Source organism: Styela clava, chromosome 6, assembly GCF_964204865.1.
Source record: "Styela clava chromosome 6, kaStyClav1.hap1.2, whole genome shotgun sequence".
NCBI classification, from domain to species: Eukaryota; Metazoa; Chordata; class Ascidiacea; order Stolidobranchia; family Styelidae; genus Styela; species Styela clava.
In genome coordinates this window covers 19225115-19249818 of record NC_135255.1, presented here as the reverse complement: position 1 = coordinate 19249818, position 24704 = coordinate 19225115, and the positions used below count along the sequence as shown (strand labels likewise).

Sequence of the window (24704 nt, the reverse complement as noted above, 5' to 3'; positions counted from 1 at the left end):
CCTGCTTTGATTGTAAGACACAATAAATTAAATGTAAACATGGGTAGCAAAAAATTCTAATATATTAAAAGGGGTCGTGAGAAGTGTTCACTATTGCTGCACTTTTTTTTTCGAAAACTGCGAGACACCTTTGCAGTTATTTTTGGAGACTGCGAAATCACATTTTTTTTTCATTTTTCCCTTTTTAAATCGGCCAGGACACCTTAACACTTTTTTTTCAACTGCAAGGCACCTTGGCACTCATTATGTCCTTGGAGTGAACAATGGTCGTGAGCCCTAAAGTTTGGGTATTCATGGAATCTTGAACCTCCATTGAAATGTCCATTTTTTGTGTACTAAGCACTCTCTGTCAACTGAAGTTCAATTCTATGCTCACCATCCTACCCAAGATGTAATAAATTGAGCGCTCCAGAAGTATGTGTACCAATACGGAGGTAACTTATTTTGTTTGCCTACTTTACATCAAGTTGTGTAAAGTGACTGAAACCTATGGGCACGGGTATATTCACTTGGCTAACACACACAGTCCCCGAACTTGTAATAGGACTAAAAAAAGGAAAATCGAAATAAAATTATGACCTAACCTTAACCTGGTGCACAATTTGGAAAACTTAGGGCTTAAACAAGATTTCTTTGATCCTGTATATCCTTATCCCAACTTCTAGCAACTTAAGACAATGTTTAATAACCTTGATTAGTTTTTATTGCTACGTTATAATTAATGTCACACATTGAATGTAAGCACACTACATTCTAAAGTAAATCAAATAATGTTATTATATGCATTATAGGGCATCGTGGAAACCAAATTTCAAGGCACAGAGCTATCTTTACATAAGTGTATATGTAATACTGGGTAGCCCTAATGATAAAAACTTTTAGAGATAGAATTATGGCAAAAAACATATTCTGTTAAATTTTTATTTTGTCATATACTAATTACAAAATTCTGATTTGCACTGCAGTCTATCACTGCTGTAGTGATGGTCCATTTTCTTGACTTTATTGTATCAATGGACTAACTACATCACATACAATGGTCATGGTCTTTTCTTTGCCCTCAGGCTTGGATTCCACCACATGTTTAACCTGGCCACCATGAAATGATGGTTTTACCAAGTAAAAATCCTTGGTGAGACTGGACTCGTAGATGCTCATTGACTTGCAGTCGTTCATGCCTACTACACCTCTCCTATTCATCATTACATGATTACCTTTTGTGAGCATATCTGTGACATGCCTCAGGCGGTAGTGATCCATGAAGACATGAAAAACGGACTGAATAAACCATGATCCATTCTCATCTTTAAATGCCGCATAGTTTTCATGCGATGGATAAGCTGTGACGACGTCACTTTTTGTTGGCATCAGTGGATCCATTAGATCAAGAACCGGCATGGCATCACCAGTTACATCTCTTTGCCGGTACACACCTCGATCTACTTCGTCTCCTCGGCAATATTGAAGGATGAAAAGCTTTGGTTTATCTTGTAGATTTGTGGCAGCCTTGTTGTCAAAAAATGTTTGTATTTCTTTTGCTCGGATAGGTTCACCATCGTTTCCCAGCAGAACTTCCTCATAATTCCCAGATGTTTGATCTTTTTTTTTCTTCCCAGTTGATTTAACCATCCCCCCATGCGTGCTTATCACTACCACCACGTAATCATACCCAGGTGAGTTACCAAGCCTCCTGAGCAGATCTCTCATTTCTTGTGCACTTTTGTCACGGTGAGACCTATCATCTAGCAGTGTGCATCTCAAAGTATCTTTCCACAATTTTTCCATAAGTTCCGCATCTCTACAGCAAGCAGGTGTTCTATGGTGTTCTTCAGCAAATGAAGTAAACGAATTGCTTATAATCAGAACGAGACCCTTTTTTGCTGTGAGTTCATACCTGTCGGTATATATTCCGTATCCACGAACTGCAAGGTTGTCAAGATCAGCAGCTGGTTGCACTACTCGGATTGCTTGTTCATCTCGTATTTGATTCATCTCTTCCTGCTCACCACAAAAAAATTCTCTTTTCCATGACATCAGAAGTTGCATTAAGTTTTCTCTTCTATCAGTTTGATCTTGCCATTCTATAACTGTCTTGAACTTTTGTTGTTGGAAGTCATCTCTCCATCTATTCTCGAGTTCATCCATCTTATGCTCATCCAAATTGAGTTTCAGCCGAGTGAATTCTCTCCATTGTTCTTTACTGAACTTGTCAATTACTCTATAGATGTCTCCTCTTTCCATGATGGCTTTAGGTAAATACTACAGATGTTAATTCACTAAAAACTGCAAGTATGTTGTGTATCTATTATTGATTTATTAATTTTACAAATTCGTGTTGTTTTTGTGTCTACTTCATAATTTATTTTAGAACAAAGCGTAAACAAATCTAGTCACATATTTTAATAAATTCAATATTAAGTGATCTCAATATTTTACATTGTAGATTTTAAAAATAATTTAGAATTTTTACATGAAGTATTTGTGATATAATTATTTAACATTGGGTTGGTCGGACTAAAAATTCTCCGGTAACATTTGATAACTGCAAATATTGAGTCTATTAATACAATGCTAATCTGACTTGAAATAGTATTTATTGGCAGATATATTGAGTGAGGTTCATAACAAAGTCCTCGGATATGTTGCTTTCCTGTACCCAAACCCAACAGCTGTTCTGTGACAATATTACAACTTGGTAACTCGACCTGACTTACAAGTCGCAGGAAATCCAATTTAGAGTCAAGTCCATGGCCGATCAAATTTGAAAATCTAGTTCCTAAGCTGAGTCACAAGTCAGCTAGCTTTTGTTTTCGCAAGTCGTGTTACAGCAGATTTGATAAACAACAATAAATTAGATTAACGGTAAGTAAAAGCTGCATTGACACTTGGCATCATCATGGCAGAAATTAAGTTATTGCCACAACAAGCTACTATGTGAATCGGAACTCTATTTCATGCAACTGGCGATTCATATACATTATGTAGGTGTCATAGCTGAGATCTAATACCTGCCTACATAAAATTTCTAAAACACGAGGTCGTATTAGGAAAACTATGATATCTTTGCGACAAATCCCTTTATTTAATTGCATAAATCTACTTCTTTCTTGAACATGGACAAATTTAAAATAAATTTGGCATTCCATATCAGAAATATTAATATAAAATTCATTCACAATATTAGAATATTCAATTTTGGCCTCCCCTTAGCTTAATCTTATTTAAGCATCCTTGTGACACAGGTTACATTAAACAAAGGATATAGTTTGCCTCAATACATCTCTTGATATAGTTAAATTACACAGCCAATGAACAAAAAAAGAAATATTGTGCAATCTGAAAATATTTGCCCCATGTCGTAACGAGTTTCACATCGAGTTTCGATGTTCTCAGTATGTCTTTGTTATTTTCATTGAACTAATATCCTAATGTATACAGTTCAAGTTAATGGGCACGTCTCCCTGTGTACATAACCATAATTTATATCTTAAACCTACACCTGTGTGATAAGCACTGCATGGACTTAAATCCATCAATAAATGTATGACATAACAAACATGTACCGGTAGCTTTTTTATGAACTATCAACAGAACATGTTAATTTAACATATCCAGGGGGGAAAAGAAAGTCAAGAAGACGACCCAATGATATATGCAACTCACGGCCTCTCGTCCGGTTGCCAATTAGTGCAATGGTACATACGGTGAGTCACAATATTATATACTTCAAATCCTGTTTCCACCATCTCACCCAGGGTGTGATAACTTTTGTATAAATGTTTGACATATCTTCACTCTGAACAAGGCTTTATACAAGCAGACATTGATGCATAAGGGGTTCCTATTATTTTGAAGTGTCTGTCTTTCTGAGATCAGCATTGCTTACCCAATTTTTTACAAACTGGGTGAAGTGGTGGCCATGGGATTTTTAATTGAGGTCTTTGACCTTGCGATGAGACATACTGCACAGATATATAATTCATACGCCCACTAGTGTCATAAACCAAAGTGGGAAGATTTCCATCCAAACTTCAAGAATCAGGATCAAACATACAAAAGCATTTCACGTGCATTGGTGGCTTTTTCATATTGTTGGAATATCGGCAGTTTGAAAAAATCGGCACATTGGCACTTTTTCATTGGTATCGGAGTGCAAACCCTTGCCAAATAATTTCATATTTTTATAAGCTATGTAGTCTTGTTGGGTTGGGCTGAGTTAAGTTGTTGGTTTTACAAAATCATGATTGACAAATTGTGAAATAGAAAAGGTAAAGGATATTATAGGGTTTTATATTTGAATCAAGCGTGGAGTAGGGATGGCTTAGGATTGCGAGGCGTTTTTAATTTGAAGCACTGAAACCAGCCATTCACATTTTAATTAAATAATCTCCGGTCAAAAAAAGGTAATATTATTACAATGGTTTTTTACAAATGTAGGCATTTATTTGGTCCCAATTACTTGATATGGTAATTTCATTTACTCTTAAATTCAATAATTTTGAATATTGAACATTTATTATAAATCAGTTTGATGTTCATTCTATTTTGGACATCCAGAGATAATGTGCCCCCAGTTAAATGAATTAAGTTGAAAGAATTAACACACTGCATCTACAGCACAGCAATGATTGGTGTCTGATTTAAAACGCCACAGCAATCATCGGTTGACTGCAGCTGTATAAACAAATAGATACATTGAGTTGCATTTCCTAGTTATCACAAATTGCTTGGTTTTACTGCGGTCTGTGGCATATCAAATAACTTGACTTACGTACTAAACATATACAGAGCAGACGTGCCTAGCTTCAAATAACTTCAATTAAGGGTAAAATCTGTTTATAGAAATTCAATCCCCATGACTAACCGTCATGAAAAACCCCTGTTCATCGCCTTTTTTCTTTATTGTTTTCTTTTTTGTCACAAACAACATGCACTTCCTCTTTTACCCCTCTTAAAGCAATGATTTTACTCGTCATATTGTTAAAAAATATGGGTACTTGAACAGACACGTTAAGGTTAGCATGACTTTAAATTAGTTTTTTTCATTTGCATACAAGAAATTAAGAAATCTATATAATCTGATCTTGGGCATTATTTTAGACTTAGGTGTCCCAATTGAGAAGGGAAATTTTTTTGGAGAGAAATCATATTGTTTTTGGATAGGTAATTCCTTTTTGTTTTTGCTGTAGCCTAGTAGTGATAATATTTATTATTTATTTGGTATTTATCGTAACAAGTATTTATGCATATAATATAAACTAATGAAACTGTACAAACACGATAATGCGAAGTATCTGGAAGTACGTGTATTCACTGTATTATTAACAATAATATTACCTAATACCTTTTTTAGTATTATTGTAATACAAATTAATGCACTTATTACAAATTATTCAATCTACCAAACGTGAGAGCGCGAGTAATGTGTGTTTGCCGTGGCATTACCAATATTCCTGACTTTTTAGTTTTATTGTGATACATATTTATTTACACAGTATGAACTATTCAAACTGTACTTATCGTTACATTAAACAACAAACAGATTTCAATGCACAATGTGGGGGAATGAAGAGTTTTGAAATGGACAAAAGGAGGAATATACCGAGAAAGGTTGGTAACCATTGAATTACACCAGTAGTATTCAGCCGGAGTTCGGAAATACAGTCCAGGGATTCTGCAAGTTTACATTCAAATCCAAAAGCCCATGATATATGTATATTTAAATATATTCTTTGCCATCACGATTCTTTACTCACTTTAATTTATTTTGATTTTATCAACTATTTATTGTTTATTATGCTGATTTTGGAGTCTAAATAAACTTATTTTTATTCAAATACCTATTATGTTAGCCTTTATTATTGAATTTGCTACTTTTTGAAGATCATTTTGTTAAGCCAGTTTCATGCTTGGTTTTACAATTTTACTTACAGCATTGCGTGTATTAGCCATGATTTTCTTGAGCCTCTCGAATGTTTCATTGAGTTTCCGCACCACTAAAAAGATTGAAAATCCAGAAACCTAGACTTTATTTTCTTTATTCAACTGAGGTTGCTTAGTCATTTCAGCTTTAACAATATCTGGATTAATAACAATCAAAAGTATGTGGTGTTTCGACTTCTTTAATTCGAACAAGGCTCTCTCGCCACTTGGGAACAGCCTTAGAAATGGATCGTTTTGGTAAATTGTTGTAGTTTTTGCTGTAAGAAACTTTTTCCGCAATTGATCTATTGCAAATTTCAGTGCTTACTGGAACAGTAGCCGGCAAAGTGAGGCCCAAATAGTAAAATGAAAAAGGCTTCAGGTCCCAACATTTTCTTTGGAAACTTTAAATTTAACACCGTAATACACGTAATTTTTGTGTATCACTGCCATAATTGAAATTTATTAGAGACCAACTAGGAAATGCTCAGAAGCCCTCGATTGGGCCGCAGCCCACAGTTTTCCGATTACTATGCTAGAAGAATAATACTTTTATTTCATTCGAATCCCTAAGTCTGATGGTGCCTGATATTTCACCCAAAATTTGCTGTTTTTTTCAATTCATAGAAATGTTTATTATGTCCTTGAGGAACATTTTCATGTGACCTTTGACCGTGTCTATATATTTGATTTTAATTCAGACCTAGACTCCGACAAGCAGTAACTTATGAGTATGATTTTTGGAAGGGACGGAATCTTTTCAGTTTGACTTATGACACTAGTGGGAATAGGAACTATAGATTTGCGTTATGTTCCATTAAAAGTTAAAGATCCCAACTTAGAATCCCATATTCACCACTAGAGATTACAAGACGAATCGAATATTCTAATATAGTAAATTTTTCAATTTAGGAGTAGTTTATAACTTTTTTATTTTAAAATTAGAGATTTTGAGCTGTCAGACAGATAGATCAATACGTACAGTATCTCTTGTTGTAACAAACAAATAACCAATAACCTTTACGTTCGAGTCGTTTTGATTGTGATTAACATGAAGATATAATGGACAAAATTTTGCCATTACTTGCCGCCAAGTTAGAATGTATTCAAATTCTATGTTCAAAAATATTTTCTCAGAATGTATTTAGAACAGTAAAATATTAGGTTTTGGCCAGCCCTGCGCACCCCCTCATACTGTTCAAAATAAAATAGGTAAGCAATGCCAATCGAAAAGAGATAGAAAAGTCGGCTTTTGTGTAGTATGCGTTCCAGTGTCCGCCATCTTGGTTCACATACTACAAAAGTACCGAAAATTCAAATTAATATGAACCCCCTGTACATCAGTGACAGCTTGCATAAAGCCTTGTTCAGAGTGGAGACATGTCAAGCATTTATACAAAACTTATCCTGGGTGAGTTGTTGGGCACAGGTATTGGATTTGTATCTAACATTGCGACTTTGCGTACCATTGCACTATTTGGTAACTGGACAAAAGGCTGTGAGTTGTCATATGATTGAGCCATCTTATCAGCTTTTTTTTCCCCCCAGGATATAATATCTGATCATAGCTCAGGTTCTACTAATAAAAAAGCCCTACAGTTGGTAATAAATCAAAGTCCAAAGTGTTTATCAATCAGGTCTCGGTTGTAGGCGATAAATCATGGTAATGTACACAGGGAGACGTTCCCATTATCTTGAAGTGTGTACATTAGGATAATTAGTTCAATGAAAGAACAAAGAAATACTGAGAACATCGAAACTCGAAGCGAAACTTGTTACGATATAGAGCAAATATTTTCAACTTATATGTTACTTTATTTATCATACATTGGCTTTGTAATTCAACTAATACATCAGGAGATGTATAGAGGCAAAGTATAGTTGTTGTTTCATGTGCCCTGTGCCATAAATACGCCTAAATATGATAAAGTTTAGAAGATTTATTATTTTAAATGCATTTGCATGCGAAGTTTCAGATATGGAATGCCGAATTTATTTAACATTTGTTAATGTTTAGGAGAAAAGTTGATGTATATTCAATTCAAGTTGAAATAGGTAATGCAGAAAGGTTAAGATGAACGATAGTTTGGATGGTTTTCTTTTATTTTAAATTTTTAGTAATTTAATAAAGAAATTTTTTTTCCTTTTTGTCGCAGGATGACATTATGATTTTTCTAATAGAACTGATATTGTGTTTGAAAAAAATACGTATGCCGATATTGGATCTCGGCAATGAGCTCCTAAATATATGAATCCTCAAGTCAGTGGTTACTTCAAAAAGTGTCTTGACACACTAGCTTGCAATAACTTAATTTCCGCTATGTTGACATCGAGATAGATATTTTCAATCTATATTTAATTCATAGTTGTTTTATTGTCGAAGTATTTTTGCTTTTTAACAAAATGGAAGACTCAAGTCAATGTGATTTTTACTTTACTTATCGATCTTTAGATCGATGAGTATGTTGATAGGTATTTGTCTGTTTGTCTGTTAGATGCAAGCGATATCTCACGAAGACGTAGTTGAATCTGCTCCAAATTTTGCATGTACATTCATCATATCTCGGACCAGAAGCCTATTGATTTTGGATGAAATATGTTGTATAATTAGCGAGTTATTAATTAATTAGTGATGGGACACGCGGTGACACTATAGAGTCATGAATCGAAACCGCAGTTTTGATCGATAAGTCTTCGGTCTCCGACCGATATTCTCGTTTTTTTTTATTAAATCTACTGTAACACGACTAAACGGCTGGTAGTAGGCACGTGTAGCTTATTGTATGTAAAAAGTATGATGTAAAACGAATCGACGGTATGTACGGGGGTTATTGCGATATTCAAAAAAAATTCAACTTCTATGTGCATTATTATAAACTGTATTTAAAAGGGTTAAATCAAAACTTGGATGACTTGGGACTGACTTGTTCCGGTTTCCGCTATCTTGATGCACATACTTCTGGAGTACTAGATTTTTTCGGAAAATAGCGGAAGCATTTGAAGAACTACAAACTGAGCATAGAGGCAAATTTAGAAAGTTTAAAAATATGGCAGCCTTGTTTATATCACAATCTCAAAACTTTACTTGAAAATTTATTCCAAAAGTTAATCAGTTCAGGCAGGCAGGAGATAGATTGAACTAATTGTATTTCTGAAATTATGTGTCTTTAAGATCTATGCAGTAAAATACTTAACATAAAACAAAATGGCAAAAAGCTTGAAAAATAAAGATGCAAAGTTTATCTACGAAGCAACAAATGTATTCCATGAGCCCCAATGGGAAGAATTTTCTAGATTGAAACTAGGTTTCGACGATGATGAAATTGAAAAACTGCAAACTAAGTATCAAGGCAACTTCCCCAAACTCAAGCAGGAAACAGTTAAAGTGTGGATGAACAAAGAAAATGAAGAAAATCTGGATAAATTGACCGCTCTGAAACTTGAATATTTTTTCAGCCAATCTGAAACGATTTTTCCAAAACAGGCACAAGAGGATCTTGATGGTGAAAAAAGGCAAGATGAGTTCATGTATCCATTGAAAAACGGGAAAGGTATCGCACTCATCATAAGCAATTCTTTTGCTGACGAAGGCAAGGTTGGTTCTAGAAAGCCCGGGTGTACGAAAGATCGGCAATATATGGATTATCTGTGGAGAGAAACCTTGGGTTGTGAACTTGTGGAGGACAAAGTACATTGTGATAAAACGGCCGGTGAAATGAAAGTATTGCTAGAAGAAGTGGCGACAGCAAAAAATATTGATTATGTCGTTGTTGTTATAAGTACGCATGGAGGATATGTGCCAATCGAAGAACAGAAAATCATTGATCAAAAAACAGAAAAAAAGGCTGGTGAAAATCAAGAAACAAAGCTAATAAAATATGAAGAAATCCTATATGGAAATGACAAAAGCAAATTACAAGCTAGTGAACTTCAAAAAATCTTCTGCAATAAAGAAGCTCAGCCGTTGAGAAATATACCGAAATTGCTAATTCTCCAATACTGCAGGGGAAAAAAGCTCGATAAAGGAAATTTCAAAGATTCTACTGATGCAGGTGTATTTCTAGGAGACCATGAGGAGTCTTATCCTGTGGATGCTCTCATGCCTGAGATGAGTGATATCATTACTGTATATGCAACTCATCAAGAGTTCGTGGCTCTGAGAAATAAGGAAGAAGGTTCCTGGATGATCCAGTATATATACGATGTGTTCAGAAAGTTCTACAAAACCAAGCATGTCACTGATATGCTTACTATCGTGAATGACCAGATGAAAAACAGGAGGGGAAACATAGGCACGGAAGAAGATGAGGATTGTAAGGCAATGAGCATCTATGAGTCCAGTCTCACCAAAGATTTCTATTTGGTAAATAAACAAACCAGCTTTAAAGAAATGTAAAGAAAAAAGTAGAGCAGCATAATAATTAAGACTTGATTTATCCTTGTAAATATTACATGATTCATGGCTACCTAAGACTCAATACTTTGTGACCTCGTCGTACTGACAGAAATTATCAGTGGAGACTTTAAAACAGTGGGTCTCAAACTCTCATAATCCGTGCCTCCCTCACAAAGATTCTCAACATTGCATGCCTCCCTTCTATGTTCTGTAGCTGCCTTCTGAGACTCAATTAATGTAGTCATGGTTAATAGTACCTAGTAAGGGGCTCCCGAAGTATGCGAACCAAGATGGCGGACATCGGAATGTAATATGTGTACTAGGTTAGGGTTAGGCCATAATTTTAGATATAAATACTACGGGAGGCTCTTGGCTAGTCTTCGAACTGATAATAGGACTAAAATAAGGAAAATTGGAATAAAATTATCGCCTAACCCTAACCTGTTACCCATGTTTCGTTCCGATGTCCGCCATCTTGGTTCGCATACTTCGAGAGCACCCCTAGTAAAGACTGTTGATCCTAAGTATCTTTCTGTTGCCTTCTAGAGGGCCCGAGGTCCCATCTTGATGATCTAAGTGTTCCCATTGTTGCTGTTATAGGCGTTCCCATTGTTTTTTTTTCTTCATGGTCATGGGGTTGTCAAAAATTACCACCCGACTTCAAATTCCACAATATTTAAAAACACTTTCCAGATTGAGGTACATTTTTATCCGACCCTCGTATTTAAGAACATCATATTTCAATCAAAAAAATTTTTTGTCATGAAAGTTTTAATTTATTGTCTGTTTAGTACACTAAGTAAACCTAATACCATATTTTATGGACCATAGGGGCACAGTCTGAATCTATTTTTTTTAAATTGACCATGTGCCCTATAAGCCGCAACCTCAACCTGAGGCCTGCAGGCCAAATGCAGCCCACAAGGAAAAATTGTGTGGCCCGGTGGCCCGCGGAGAAGTGCCAATTTTTTTTAATGATTATTTGTAAATTCATTTTGAATTAATGTAGTGACCAATGATACCTAGAAGGCTATTGCCTGTGGGCCCCAAAGAATCTATCTGTTGCCCCCTAGTGGCCCGAGGTCCCATCTTGCTGTTCTAAGCGTTCCCATTGGTGCTTTCACCATGGTCATAGAGTTGTCAAAAATTACCACTCGACTTTACTTTCCATAATATTTAAAAACACTCCCCAGATTGAGGGATATTTTTACCCGACCATCAAATTCAAGAACATCTTATTTTAATCAAAAATACTTTTGTTCATGGAAGCTTTAATTTATTGTCTGTTCAGATATCTTATTTTATGGATCATAGGGGCACACTCCAAATCTATTTTTTTTTCAATCAATTATGTGCCTTATAAGCCAGCAACCTTAACCTGAGGCACGCGGGCCAAATGGGGCCCACAAGGAAAAATTGTGTGGCTCGGTGGCCCGCGGAGAAGTGCCAATTGTTTTTAACAGTTATTTGTAAAGTCATTTTGAATCATTGTAGTGACCAATGATACCTAGAAAAGGCTATTGGGCACCAAAGAATTTATCTGTTGTCTCCTAGTGGCACGAGGTCTCATCTTGCTGTTTTAAGTGTTCCCATTGGTGCTGTTCTAAGAGTTCCCATTGGTATTTTCATCATGGTCATGTAGCCTTCAAAAATTACCACTCGACTTTAAATTCCATAATATTTTAAAAGCACTCTCCAGATTGAGAGAAATTTTTACCCCGACCCCCGAATTTCTAGAACATCATACTTCAATCAAAAAAACTTTTATTTTGTTTATGAAAGCTTTGAATAGTTTGTTCGAAACGTTAAGTAATCTAATACCGTATTTTATGGACCTAAAGGTGCGCTCTAAATATCTCTTTTCTTAAATATTGATTGTGTGTTTTATAACCAGGTGCGCCTAATGTATGGATCAGGAGGTGATATATGTTTTATCATCTACACTCGACAAAGCAGGTGCCGGCAACCTTGGCACTCATTGTATGGATTGGATAATGCTTTATTGTCTACGCGCAAAACCAGTACCAGCGTACCTTATGTATGAAATAAAACCCAATCTGAGACTTTTATTGACGGTGCGTCTTATGGATCGTAAAATACAGTAGTTTCCACCAGGGGTTATTCCTCAGAATAGGAAGGAACGAATTACGTGAAGTTTATTTTTCCATCCCATAGATACAAAAAAAGTAAAATAAAATTAAAATTAAACACACCTTTTTACTGGGGAAGGGAAGTCGCAGGGAACCAAGTTTCGATATAAATATTTCAATTTCATATTGAGTTTTGAAACCTCCGGCCCAGTAACAAAGTCTATTATCTATAAGTGGCTCACTTAAGAAAGTAATTGCCTTGCCTTAGATTAACCACTATTAGATTTCGGAAATTGTGACTATGACTTAAAAAAGTTTAAAAACGTGACTCTGACTCCAGTTACATAATTACATCCCTGTACACTTTTTTTATATGTTTTATTACATCTTATCTAATCAGATACTGCAATCTATATGAATCAAACTATTTGAGAAGCTTTCAATAATAATAATAAGTGAAAATGCAAATACTTTGTTGTTCTTGTTTTATACTTGCAGTTTTATTTGGGTTTCCTAGAAACTGTTTTAGGAGTCTGTAGGGAAACTAGAAGTTATATAAAGTCAAGTAACCATTTTAGCTTTTTCCGTGAAGTATCAGACGCTAATTTGATTATGTAACAATATTAATTCATCTCAACGATAAAATGGATCTAAAAGATAAAATGAATACGTGTTTCGTCACATATATTCTGATTTGAGTCAATATTGCTTACACAAGAGCAAGTCTTTGACACTTTATCAACTCTCTCTTTTGAGTTTAGAGGCAGATTGACTATCTACTGTTCTATTTCTCAGATGCAGCCAGCTATTTCGTTTTGCACAAAGGCTAGCAATGTGTTCAAAACAGGGAGCGGGGTCTTTAACATTAAGAAAAAATTAGGATTAATTTGTACATATGGGGATATGCTCTGTAACAAACCTGGGTTTTCCGATCTTTATCAAAAATGGTGTAATTGCTACTCAGTGCGCAAGCAAGAATTTCTGTTGATATGCAAGTAGTTGGGGTGGTGATCTAGCGCAGTGGTTCCCTAGGGCCGTAGAACACTATGTGAGCCATAGAGCAGTTGGAGGGGGGCCACCATGTCAGATGCAAAACTGATTTTATTTTTTCCTTTACTAGAAAACCTCCCGTTCTTCCTAGTTTCATTGTTTGCTGAGGTTACTTCACGGGGTGTTTTCCCTTTGTTGAGCATGAATGAATGAATAGCACTGTATTGATAAACAGCATCGCGGCGGTGTGACTCATTGTGCTAAGTGCTGGGAATACACTTGCCACCGCTCCTCTAATTACTCTGCGCAGGTTCGCTGTTTGAATCCCATGGGGGGATAGTTATGTGCGAGAGGAATGATGGACTCCTTGCCGGCGTAGGGTGGTTCGTTAAGGCTTCCTCTTCCATCAAATCCATGCTTCCGAAAACAAATAAATAACTAATTCCATACCTGACATGGAATGATAACCGGACGAGAGGCCGTGGTTTACCATATGGTTAAGCCATGTTATTGGCTTTCCTCTCACCGCTTAAAATATTGAGATGATCACTGATCTAATAGAAACAAGCAATAGAACAACCAGATATACTTTTTTCCATATTATTTTCTCAAAACAAAATCACACATAGAAATAAGATTGATCTCTGAGCAAAGTACCTGGGGACAAAGCAATTAATCATTTAAATGACCTCCTTCAGAAAGCAGTTCAGACATAGCGATGGATTTATGGCCCCAATCACTATTTCAAATGCTTCCTTTCTAGAGGGCTATTTAGCCTTCATATAAACAGCAAGGGCTTCCATTCTAGAAGGCTTTTTATTAGGCTGCGAGATGGACAGCATTTCAGAAATAGGAATATAGGGTCTCAAACTAAATAAAGAACTTGATCATATTCCATTTGGAAAAAAGTGAAGGATAACATTTTGCTATAAAATGAATGTAAAAAGTGCATGAAAAATGCTGTGTAATATTTTTGGACACAAATGAAAAGATAGATAGTTTGTACCAGACTCATGGACTTGGATAGTGATGGAAGCCTAATGAGCCAGCAGTTATATGAACCATCTTTCAATCTCATCAAATCTTTAGATAGTGGTTTCAATCTCAATCTTTCAATCTCATCAAATCTTTAGATAGTGGTTTTCAACCTTTTCTGTCTTGTGGCCCTCTTCCGGAGGTTTTTAGCATTCATGGACTCCCTGTTTATCATTCCAGTGGTATTTATGGTGTTAGTTTGATTAGTAGATTCCAAATCCCGTTATGTTCAAACAATTCATGCTCAACAAAGTGAAAACACCCTGTGAAATAACCTTATCAATCAATGAAACTAGCAGGAACGGGAAGGATTCTTGTGAAGTGAAAGCATTGCGGCCCCTCCAACTGCTCTGTGGCCCCCATTCGGGAGCCGATGCTCTATAATAAAAGCCATCATTTGCTCTAATATAGGCCACTGATACCAGCAGTTATCATTATTTATTAGAAGGCATGAAATATAAACGGTTCAACATTTCGTATCAAATTTATTGCACTCTGGTTAGGTGACCATTTAAGTCAAATTTTAAATGAAGAAATAAATAGAAGATTGTCCATTCTATTTGTGATTTGCTTTTTTATTAATGTTAATTAGAATATAAACTACACAGTTATATGGCTTTGATTTTAAAGTGCGGTGTTCAATAAATACTGTATTGGCTTTCACACTGATGAATGTATAACAATGAAAAATTCAAAAAGTTTGAGAACCACCATTATTGTTGATTCTTATCCTTTTACTTCTTACTCCTCCAGTACATAAAAATATAACGATAAACTCTGCCACAGCTATGCTTGACACAATCACAATAGCGCAAATGTAGGAGGATTGGGCTTTGCATACGATGACAATTTCCATTGTAGAAGCTTTACACATTTAGAGTATTTACACATTTATCCCAGGGGAGAGGAAAGTCGATAAGACATCTTAGTCATATGGCAAACCACGGCCTCCTGTTCGGTTACCACTCCATGTCGGTTTGGGATTAGTTAGTTATTTTTTTCGGAAGCATTGACTTGATGGTGGAGGAAGCCGTGACCGAGTCCAGCAATCCTCTCACACATAACTATCACTGCATGGAATTTGAACCTGCGAACCCTCGCAGAGTAATCAGAGATGCGGTGGAGAGCGTATTCCTAACACTTAGCCCGATGAAGTTTTAATTTTGCCTTGGTATCTGGTATTCAAAGCCTATAAAAAGCAGGCACAGTTCAAAAAGTTTGAAAACGACTGAACTAATAGAAATAAGCGATAAACCAAACTGATATAGTTTTAACTTTATTTTTTTACACGAAATAATTCGCTTAAAGCAAAGTCACACATAGAAATAAAAGAGATTAATCTCTGAGTGATGTAACTAGCAACAAGAATATCTGTTGAAAACTGAAGACTTATCGATCAAGAGTTAGGGGATCCCCCAAAACAGAAACTGCGGTTTCGATTCATCCGCTCTTGTAACTTGCGCACAGCGCATAGCACACACACACTCGGCGGGTCTCAAAATTCTCTCACTTCACAAAAATCCAGATCACTTTATCAATGATTATTTAATTACTCGCTAATTATACAGCCTAATTCATCCAAAATTAATAGGCTTCTGGTCTGAGATATGATGAATGCACATGCAATTGCATTTGGAGAAGATTCAACCTCGCTTTCGTGAGATATCGCGTGCATCTAACAGACAAACAAATACCTATCAACATACTTACCGATCTGAAGATCGTTAAGTAATTACTTATTTGAATGACCTCCTTCAGACAGCAGTTTAGACATAGAGATGAATACTAACTAAAATGCTCCCTTTCTTGAGGTGAGTCCCCATTTACATGTAGACAGCATGTTCGAAATAGGGATGGATATATGGCCTTAAACCATATTTGATAGACCTCCTCTCTAGAAGGCTTGTGAGCCTCCATATAGACAGCATATTTGGTATGGAGATGGACATAGGGTCCAAATAAAATGATTAGAAGGCATGGCAGTGTTCTCATATATCTATCTCTAGCTTCCATATACAGATTGCATGACTATAATGAATAAGCAATGAAACAATATGTAATATTCATATGTTTATTAGCACATACACTGTGAAAAAATTATCCAACTATATAGCAAATATATTGATGAAGAACTTTACTATAAGAAGAATAAAAACAGCTCAGTTAAAAACGCTTTTGACTTCTTAACTGCCGAATTCAATTCTTGTAAAGTTACGAATATCCTTTCATTTTTGTTTTCAACAAATTGAACCAAAAGCATGGACGAAATTAACCAGCTGTTCTCAAAGTATCTTCTTGTAAGAGTGAGACAAGTTAAGCAAAGTGGGATAGTTGTAGTCAAAAAGGCATAATTGGGACATAAAAGTGTATGAAAAATGCTGTGCAATATATTTTTAACACAAAATTGACTTATAAATTTTGGCAACCGACTATCATAGACTTAAATAGTGATGAAAGGGTACTCCCGAAGTATGTGAACCAAGATGGCAAACACCGGAGCATAGTACCGGTATGTGTACCAGGTTAGGGTTAGGCCATAATTTTATGTACAAATACTTGGCTAGTCCCCGAACTCGTAAAAGGACTAAAATAAGGAAAATTGGAATAAAATTATGGCCGAACCTTAACCTGGTACACATACTACGTTCCGTTGTCTACCATCTTGGTTCACAAACTACGAGAGTACCGATGAAAGTTATAACCTGTTATCTGGAGCCTTTGAGACAAAAAGCCATTCTTTTACTCTATATATAAGACTGACACTTCATGTTTTTTGCTCTTTTTAACAATCAAAGAGTCCAGGCTTGTGTCCACTGGCACAAAAGGAACCACATTTGAAAAAAAGATGTATTTCCAGTTAATCATTACATAGGCATTCAATGCGTTACATTCATGGATGTGTTGTGGGGGCTTCCTTGAGGTAGCCATTGGTTTTGATATCAAATTAGTCATGGTTTTGCTCTTTTAGAAGGAATTTGTTCTTCAGTGAAGATTGTCCATATATTTGTGCTTTAATTTTATTAATGAAGAAGATAAACCATAGCTATAAAGCACTAATTTTAATGTATGATATTCAATAGATACTGGTTAGGCTTTAACAATAATAGCAATATAATGATAGAAAAAGTAAAATTACATCTTTAAAAAGGGACTTGTTAAGAAGCCATCGGGTCATGACATTTTGTTGGAGCTGCAGTCAAGCTTACCATAATAGATGAAGCCAGAGGTACCGGAAATATCTGTGGCTTCAGCTCTAAACCATCCATTTTACTATTTTTCAACTTTTATAATTTTCCAATACTATATACAAATAATAAATTCTATCGTTCTAACCTTATATTTCCATTTCAAATATTAAGTTAGGTTTCATTGTTGAAAATTAAAGTTATGTCCATAGGATGAGAGTTTCATATTTATACCACGAGAGATGACCAATGCGTCGTGATGTAGATTTTGGAAATCACTGCTATTGTTGATTCTTGTCTTTTTATTTATTGGATCTCCAGCACATCCAAGCTATTATGGCAAACGCTGCCACATCTACGACCGACAGTATCGCTATAATACAAATGTAGGCAGTAACATTAGAGGCTTGGGGTTTGCACACTGTGTCAATTTCCTTTGTAGAAGACGTTTCATTATTCTTGATTTTGTTTTTTTCTCTAAATTTGGGGGTTTTGATGCCATGATTAACTCCAATAGGGGTCGTTGTTTGTTTATTTGATGGGGATAGAATGCTCTTCGTCGGCTCATACATAGTTGGTGTTGCCGTTAAATTAGAAACATTACGATTTTCCTCTTTATTAGGTTTGTGTTCTTCAGTGATTTTTTTTCTGTTTGGTGGTGATCGTATGGACGGTTTCGTTTTGATCCTAAAAATAATAATTTATATTCAGTGTTCAAGAACGTCAAAGTGGATAAAAGCATGACCATCATGTTCAAGAGATGTTGGTTCTAATCCCGCTGGAGATTTTCTTATACAAGAAGAGCATTAATGGACTTTTCCCTGTAGGCATGTACACCCTATTATTTCATAATATTGCTAATGAATGGTTTAATCAGACTGCGCACATGGCCTATCGATCCCACATTTCACCAAGGGTATATTAAATTGGGTAGGCAACAGATATGTGAAAAGAATTGGTTCTTTCAAAGATACTCCCGAAGTATGTGAACCAAGATGGCGGACACTGGAACGTAGTATGTGTACCTGGTTAGGGTTAGGTCATAATTTTATTCCAATTTTTCTTATTTTATTTCTATTACAAGTTCGGGGACTAGCCAAGTAGTAGTACTGCCGTAGTATTTGTACAATAACTCTGGTAATTATAACAACCTCACAAGAGGGGGTGGGTCCAACAATCGGTACTCCTGTAGTAAGCAAACCATGATGGCGGACACCGGAACGTAGTATGTGTACCAGGTTGGGTTTAGGCCATAATTCCAGGTATAAATATTACTGGAGTCATTTGGCTAGTTTGTAGAACTAAAGTAAGGAAAATTGGAAGAAAATTATCGCCTAACCCTAGCCTGGTACACATACTACGTTCCAATTTTCAAATGTTTGACTCACTTGGTACATGTATTAGAATGTTCTGTATCATTATTTTCATATCCTCTTCTGCATTTTTTGCAGTACCTTTCCTCCAACCAACCCTTAGCAATTTCGAAGTAGTCTTTCTGACAATATTCTCCATCTTTTAAAGGTCCATAGATATGCCTTCTAATCTGTTTAGCAGATGAATTGGGTGACAGAAGTAAGACCACTGACACAAGAAATAATACAGGCAGCTTCATGTCTAGTTTATATTGTAGTACAGTATTCTGAAAATAACTGAATAATTCAATAATGAATAATCAGTTTTTATTATTTTAGTGGGGTCATTTGAGTTCATTCAAGGTAAAACGTTAGGTATATAACATACCAGAATAATATGTGGGAAGTAGACAGAAAACGGGGGTTGTCAAAAGTCTTTAGTGTCTGAAAGACGATTCTAGTTATGAAAAATTGCTATTATGCATTATACAGAACAAATATTTTTACCATTTTTTAAAAGGGGGGTCCACATGCCACGCCCCTGGATTAAACATTCAATTACATCCTTCTTCAGTTTCTTTGTTTTATCATATTCACTGCCAAGGATGAATCAGATCATCTTCATTACTTCACCCCTATTTACTTTTGCCAGGAACCAAATAGCACTCCTTTCCAGTCAGCTGATACATTGTTTATTTGTGAGGTATAGCTTTTGTATTTAGTTAAAAAATAACGACTACTAACATGTATTTAGTATACTGCATTATAATCTTTGGAAAGCAACCCATCTCAATGAAAATCATTACTTTTCAATCTTATTCATACCCTGGGGTGAATTCTCATGTTTATTTCACCCCTATCGACCTCAAACAAAAAACCAGCCACATCTATTTACTTGAAAGCATTCCTTCAGTCAGCTGATCCATTCTCTATTCAAATAACCTTTTGTTATCCGGTTAATAAATAACTAACCAGTCTACTATGTTAGATTTAGTAAAGCGTGGTTCTCTGACGCTCTGAAATTTCTCGAATGTTTCTTTTTGGTATGGGAATGGTCACGCACGTGTGATATACCGGCGCTCAGTCAGTATTAATGTTTCCTTTTTATCAAAGCTAATAAAATATTTGGAAACTTTAAAAAGTTGTGAGCCAAATATACAGCATAAAATATTACAGTAAACTCTTCATTATTTTTGTTATTCTTTATAGGCCTACATATAATATGCCCCATTCTTTCCATGCTTTCCTAGTTTAGGTTTTAATGGGCAGGGAACACTGATTTATTACCGAGAGGGTTATTTTTGTCATGTGGGTATTGTGTAATCTTTACATGACGAACGGTATACTGACATGGAGAAGATGGCATTTTTTAAGAAAAATGGGAATTGCAATATTTCTGCATTTCTCAAAATTCTACTGCACATTGTTTAATTTGTCATATTTCCATCAGTACAATGAAAAAATCAATATAAGTAGACATTATCTGAATAGGCTCAGAAGTCGATATGACAAATTTAAAAAAAATTCGAACTGAAAATTTGTATGTGTTTGTAGCCTATTATTATAATTATACAACTACCTAGTTACTAAAAATCAATATTAATCATAACTCAAACGGTTCTATGCCACGTAAAGGTAAGAAATGACTGGTCTGGTCTGTAACTCAGTCATTTGTTTGATTTACGGATATATACATAAAATGATAACCGTAATATTTTTGCATTACTTAAATTAAATAAAACATTCTCAACGATCCAGATTAAAGGATGATCATGTGACCTCATTAATTAGAGTTGGTGCTGTAAAATCATTTCAGCCTGATATTAGTAAGCTGGTGGCACAAAAGAGATGCCAAACGTCATTACATATAATATAAAACAAACATTGAGTTTATCTGTGGTATTCTTGTAAAATTTAGGTCTATATATTTACCGTAGATTAAGTCATTTTTCCGTATATATATTATTGTTTCCTTATGCTCATCGAAACTTTGTTCAAAAATGTTATGGATAGTTGTACAAAAAAATTTATGATTTTTTGTAATAAATACTGTAAATTAAAATAAAAGTAAAATGCGAAAATTTATATGTAAATGGCATTTGAAATTTAGGAAAATGATATCACTTCATTCGGTATGTCACGAACTACACCTATCTGAAAATATGCTTCAAGTATACATTATCAAAATATATCAAAAACTGTTTGCGGCCCTTTGCACAATTCCCAAAATGCAATGCTGCCCTCGGAAATCCACGAGTTTGACACCCCTGCTCTAGGACAGCGGTAAATGGGTTAATGATTGTGACACATAAAATAACTGACGAAAACCTATGGAAAACTAAACCAGGTAATTTTATAGTAGACCATCATGGGCCACAGTTTGAGAAACATTGTCTTAGATCAGGGGTGGGCAACTTCTCTAGTCGGCGGGCCAGATGTGGGAAAATGAAGTACTCGGCGTGCCGGATGACTACAAAAAATTCTTCGGTATCCAGTCTTTATTAGATGCTCATGGTGATGCTCTGGAATATTATACTGTCTATCTTGATACATTCTGGTTTAAACAAAGAAATATTCATAACCTTTTATTTGGATGGATTCGGATTAATTAAGAAAAGCATGCAGAGCGGAAAAAGCACGCATGCAGATTTCCAGGTTTCTGAATCTTGCGAGATTTGACGGAGCGCTTTCACGATGAATCGGAACCGAAAAAGCAAAAAGTGATTACTCAGCGCCAAGACGTCGCCGGGCCATTAATACCGCACTTATCAGACACCAATATGACAGCGGAGGAGAAATTGCGTAATAAACCAACATAACTTTGACCTATTAATCAAGAAAAGCATGCAGAATGGTAAAAGCACGCGTGCTGATTTCCAGGCTTCTGAATCTTGTGAGATTTGACGGAACGCTTTCGCGATGAACCGAAAAGTATGATTACACGGCGCCAAGACGTCGCCGGGCCATCCCGCACGTATCCAACAGCAATATGACGGCAGAAGAGAAATTACGTAATAAACCAACGTAACTTCGTCTTTTCGGCTTCGGTAAAGCGATTGAGACGGTAGAAAAACAACAAAATGAAATTTTCTGCGGACCGGCAAAAAAGCCTCGCGGACCGGCACGGGTCCACGGACCGACGGTTGGGAACCACTGATCTAAAGCATAATAGAACTTTTATTGTGTAAATGAGTTCTCAATAAAACATGCCCCAATAGTTTTCTGAGATTACATCGAATTTTTAAAAGTATTATTTTACAGACCAACTTTTTTAACAGTCATCTCGGAATATACAAAAGCGAGGAGATAGTAGAAAAAATTGTTATCATATAATTATTAATATTAGAATGTATAAAACAGCTGGGCGTTCATAAAATCTTGTTACAAATTTGTTAATCAATTCGCAATACCAGGTTTGTTGTACTTTAGGTTTTTACTTTGATGAATACACTCGTATATTATCATTTTAGTGAAGTAATAAAGTAGAAAATAGTAGCATAAATGAGAGTGTATAATAGGCAGCAACGGAATTAGCGACACTTGCTTAGAAACTTAAAGTATCAGACATTTTAATATGACACTTCATCTTATTCCATTATTAGAAAAGTAATGGATAAAGTTTTGCTACTGTATAAAATGGATGTAAAAATTGTATGAAAACTCCGTGCAATATATTTTTGGAAACAAATGAACAGATAGATAGTTTGTACCAGACTCATGGACTTGGATAGTGATGGAAGCCTAATGAGCCAGCAGTTATATGAACCACCTTTCAATCTCATCAAATCTTTAGATAGTGGTTTTCAACCTTTTCTGTCTTGAGGCCCTCTTCCGGAGGTTTTTAGCATTCCAGCGGTATTTATGGTGTTAGTTTGATTAGTAGATTCCAAATCCCATTATGTTCAAACAATTCATGCTTAACAAAGTGAAAACACCCTGTGAAATAATCTTATCAATCAATGAAACTAGGAGGAACAGGAAGGATTCTTGTGAAGTGAAAGCATTGTGGCCCCCTCCAACTGCTCTGTGGCCCCATTAAGGAGCCGATGCTTTATTTGCTCCACTGTAGGCCACTGATACGAGCAGTCATCATTATTTATTAGAAGGCATGGAATCTAAACTGTTCAACATTTCGTATCAAATTTATTGCACTCTGGTTAGGTGGTCATTTTTTCGTCAAATTTGAAATGTCACGGTGTTGTTCTATTAGTAAGATTTGTTCTATAGCGAAGATTGTCCATTATATTTGTGATTTGCTTTTTTATTAATGTAATATTAATAAGAATATAAACTACACAGTTATATGGCTTTGATTTTAAAGTGCGGTGTTCAATAAATATTGTATTGGCTTTCACACTGATGAATGTATAACAATGAAAAATTCAAAAAGTTTGAGAACCACCATTATTGTTGATTCTTGTCCTTTTACTTCTTACTCCTCCAGTACATGTAAAATATAATGACAAACTCTGCCACAGCTATGCTTGACACAATCACAATAGCGCAAATGTAGGGAGTATAATCAGAAGCTTGGGCTTTGCATACGATGTCAATTTCCTTTGTAGAAGCTCTTTCATTGCTCTTGGTGTCGTTTTTTTCTCCAAATTCGTGGTTTTCAACATCATGACTAACTCCTCTGGGTGTCATTGTTTGTGTTATTGGGGATGGTGGAACTTTCTTCATTTGCGTGTACACTTTTGTTGTTGGTGTTGACGTCAAAGTGGAAACATTACGGTTTTGCTCTTTAATAGGTTTTTGTTCTTCAGTGATGTTCTTTCCTTTTGATGTCGGCCTCGTTTTGATTCTGAAAATAATATTTTATATTCAGTGTTGAAGAGAGTCAAAGTGGATAGAAGCATAATCATCATGTTCGAGAGAATGTGATTTCAAATCCTGCTAAAGATGTTCATATTCAAGAAGAGCATTAATGGACTTTTTCTTGTTGGTATGTACAAGCTATTATTTCATAATATTACTAGTGAATTGTATAATCAGACTTCTTACATGACCCCCAGATTCCACACCTCACCCAGGGTGTTATAAATTGTGTAGGTAAAGGTAAACTGAAAAAATGCCAGCCCTTCCAAATAAAAGTACTTCTTACATATTGTGAGATATCAGTAGCTGATATCGTGGGTGGCCTTGTCCAGAGTGAAATGAGTGAATAACCGTTGTATAGAAAAACAACCCACATCCCTAGCGGGGACTAGGGCCCAGTTCGACAATCCCCGGCATGGTCATGGATTTAGTTATGAAAATACCTTAAACAGGTGAAGGGGTCCAGTAATCCAATCAATTCGATGCATCTGAAACAAATAACTGGCTAACTAATGTTATACCTGACATGAACTGGTAACCGACAAGAGGCCACTGTTCACCGTATGGTTAAGATTTCTCATCAAATTCTTCCCCGGGATGAATATGAATCCTAATTAAATTACTAAAAGTCTAGAAAGTTACCACCGTAATAATCAGATAACTTTTCAACTTACTCCGTGCATGTATTGCTACGTTCTGGATTATCATTTTGGTATCCATGCCTGCATTTCTTGCAGTACCTTTCTTCTAACCAGCCTTTAGCATATTCAAAGTAGTCTTTCTGGCAATGTTCACCATCTTTCAAAGGTCCATATACATGCCTTCGAATCTCCTTGGTAGATGAAATTTGTGATAGAAGTATGATTATTGTCACAAGCAAAATTGCTGGTAGTTTCATGCCTAGTTCATATTATGA

General features: G+C 35.7%; 3 protein-coding genes across 3 annotated transcripts; 1 reads left to right on the top strand and 2 right to left on the bottom strand.

Moving 5' to 3' along the window:
* The first annotated feature begins 9111 nt into the window (after positions 1 to 9111).
* Positions 9112 to 12809, top strand: LOC144424509 (caspase-2-like). Its single transcript, XM_078113886.1, has one exon. The coding sequence runs from the start codon at positions 9128 to 9130 to the stop codon at positions 10316 to 10318; it is 1191 nt and encodes a 396-aa protein (XP_077970012.1). The 5' UTR covers positions 9112 to 9127; the 3' UTR covers positions 10319 to 12809.
* Positions 12810 to 16186: 3377 nt separating this feature from the next.
* LOC120328482 (uncharacterized) lies at positions 16187 to 19292 on the bottom strand. The gene is made up of 2 exons (XM_078113857.1): positions 19007 to 19292; positions 16187 to 18305 (listed from the first exon to the last, which is right to left on the bottom strand). Exons 1-2 carry the CDS (start codon positions 19228 to 19230, stop codon positions 17921 to 17923), a joined length of 609 nt encoding a protein of 202 aa, XP_077969983.1. The 5' UTR covers positions 19231 to 19292; the 3' UTR covers positions 16187 to 17920.
* A 1927-nt stretch (positions 19293 to 21219) lies between these two features.
* LOC120332054 (uncharacterized) lies at positions 21220 to 24704 on the bottom strand. The gene is made up of 2 exons (XM_078113664.1): positions 24463 to 24704; positions 21220 to 23774 (listed from the first exon to the last, which is right to left on the bottom strand). The coding sequence occupies exons 1-2, from the start codon at positions 24684 to 24686 to the stop codon at positions 23396 to 23398; spliced, it is 603 nt and encodes a 200-aa protein (XP_077969790.1). The 5' UTR covers positions 24687 to 24704; the 3' UTR covers positions 21220 to 23395.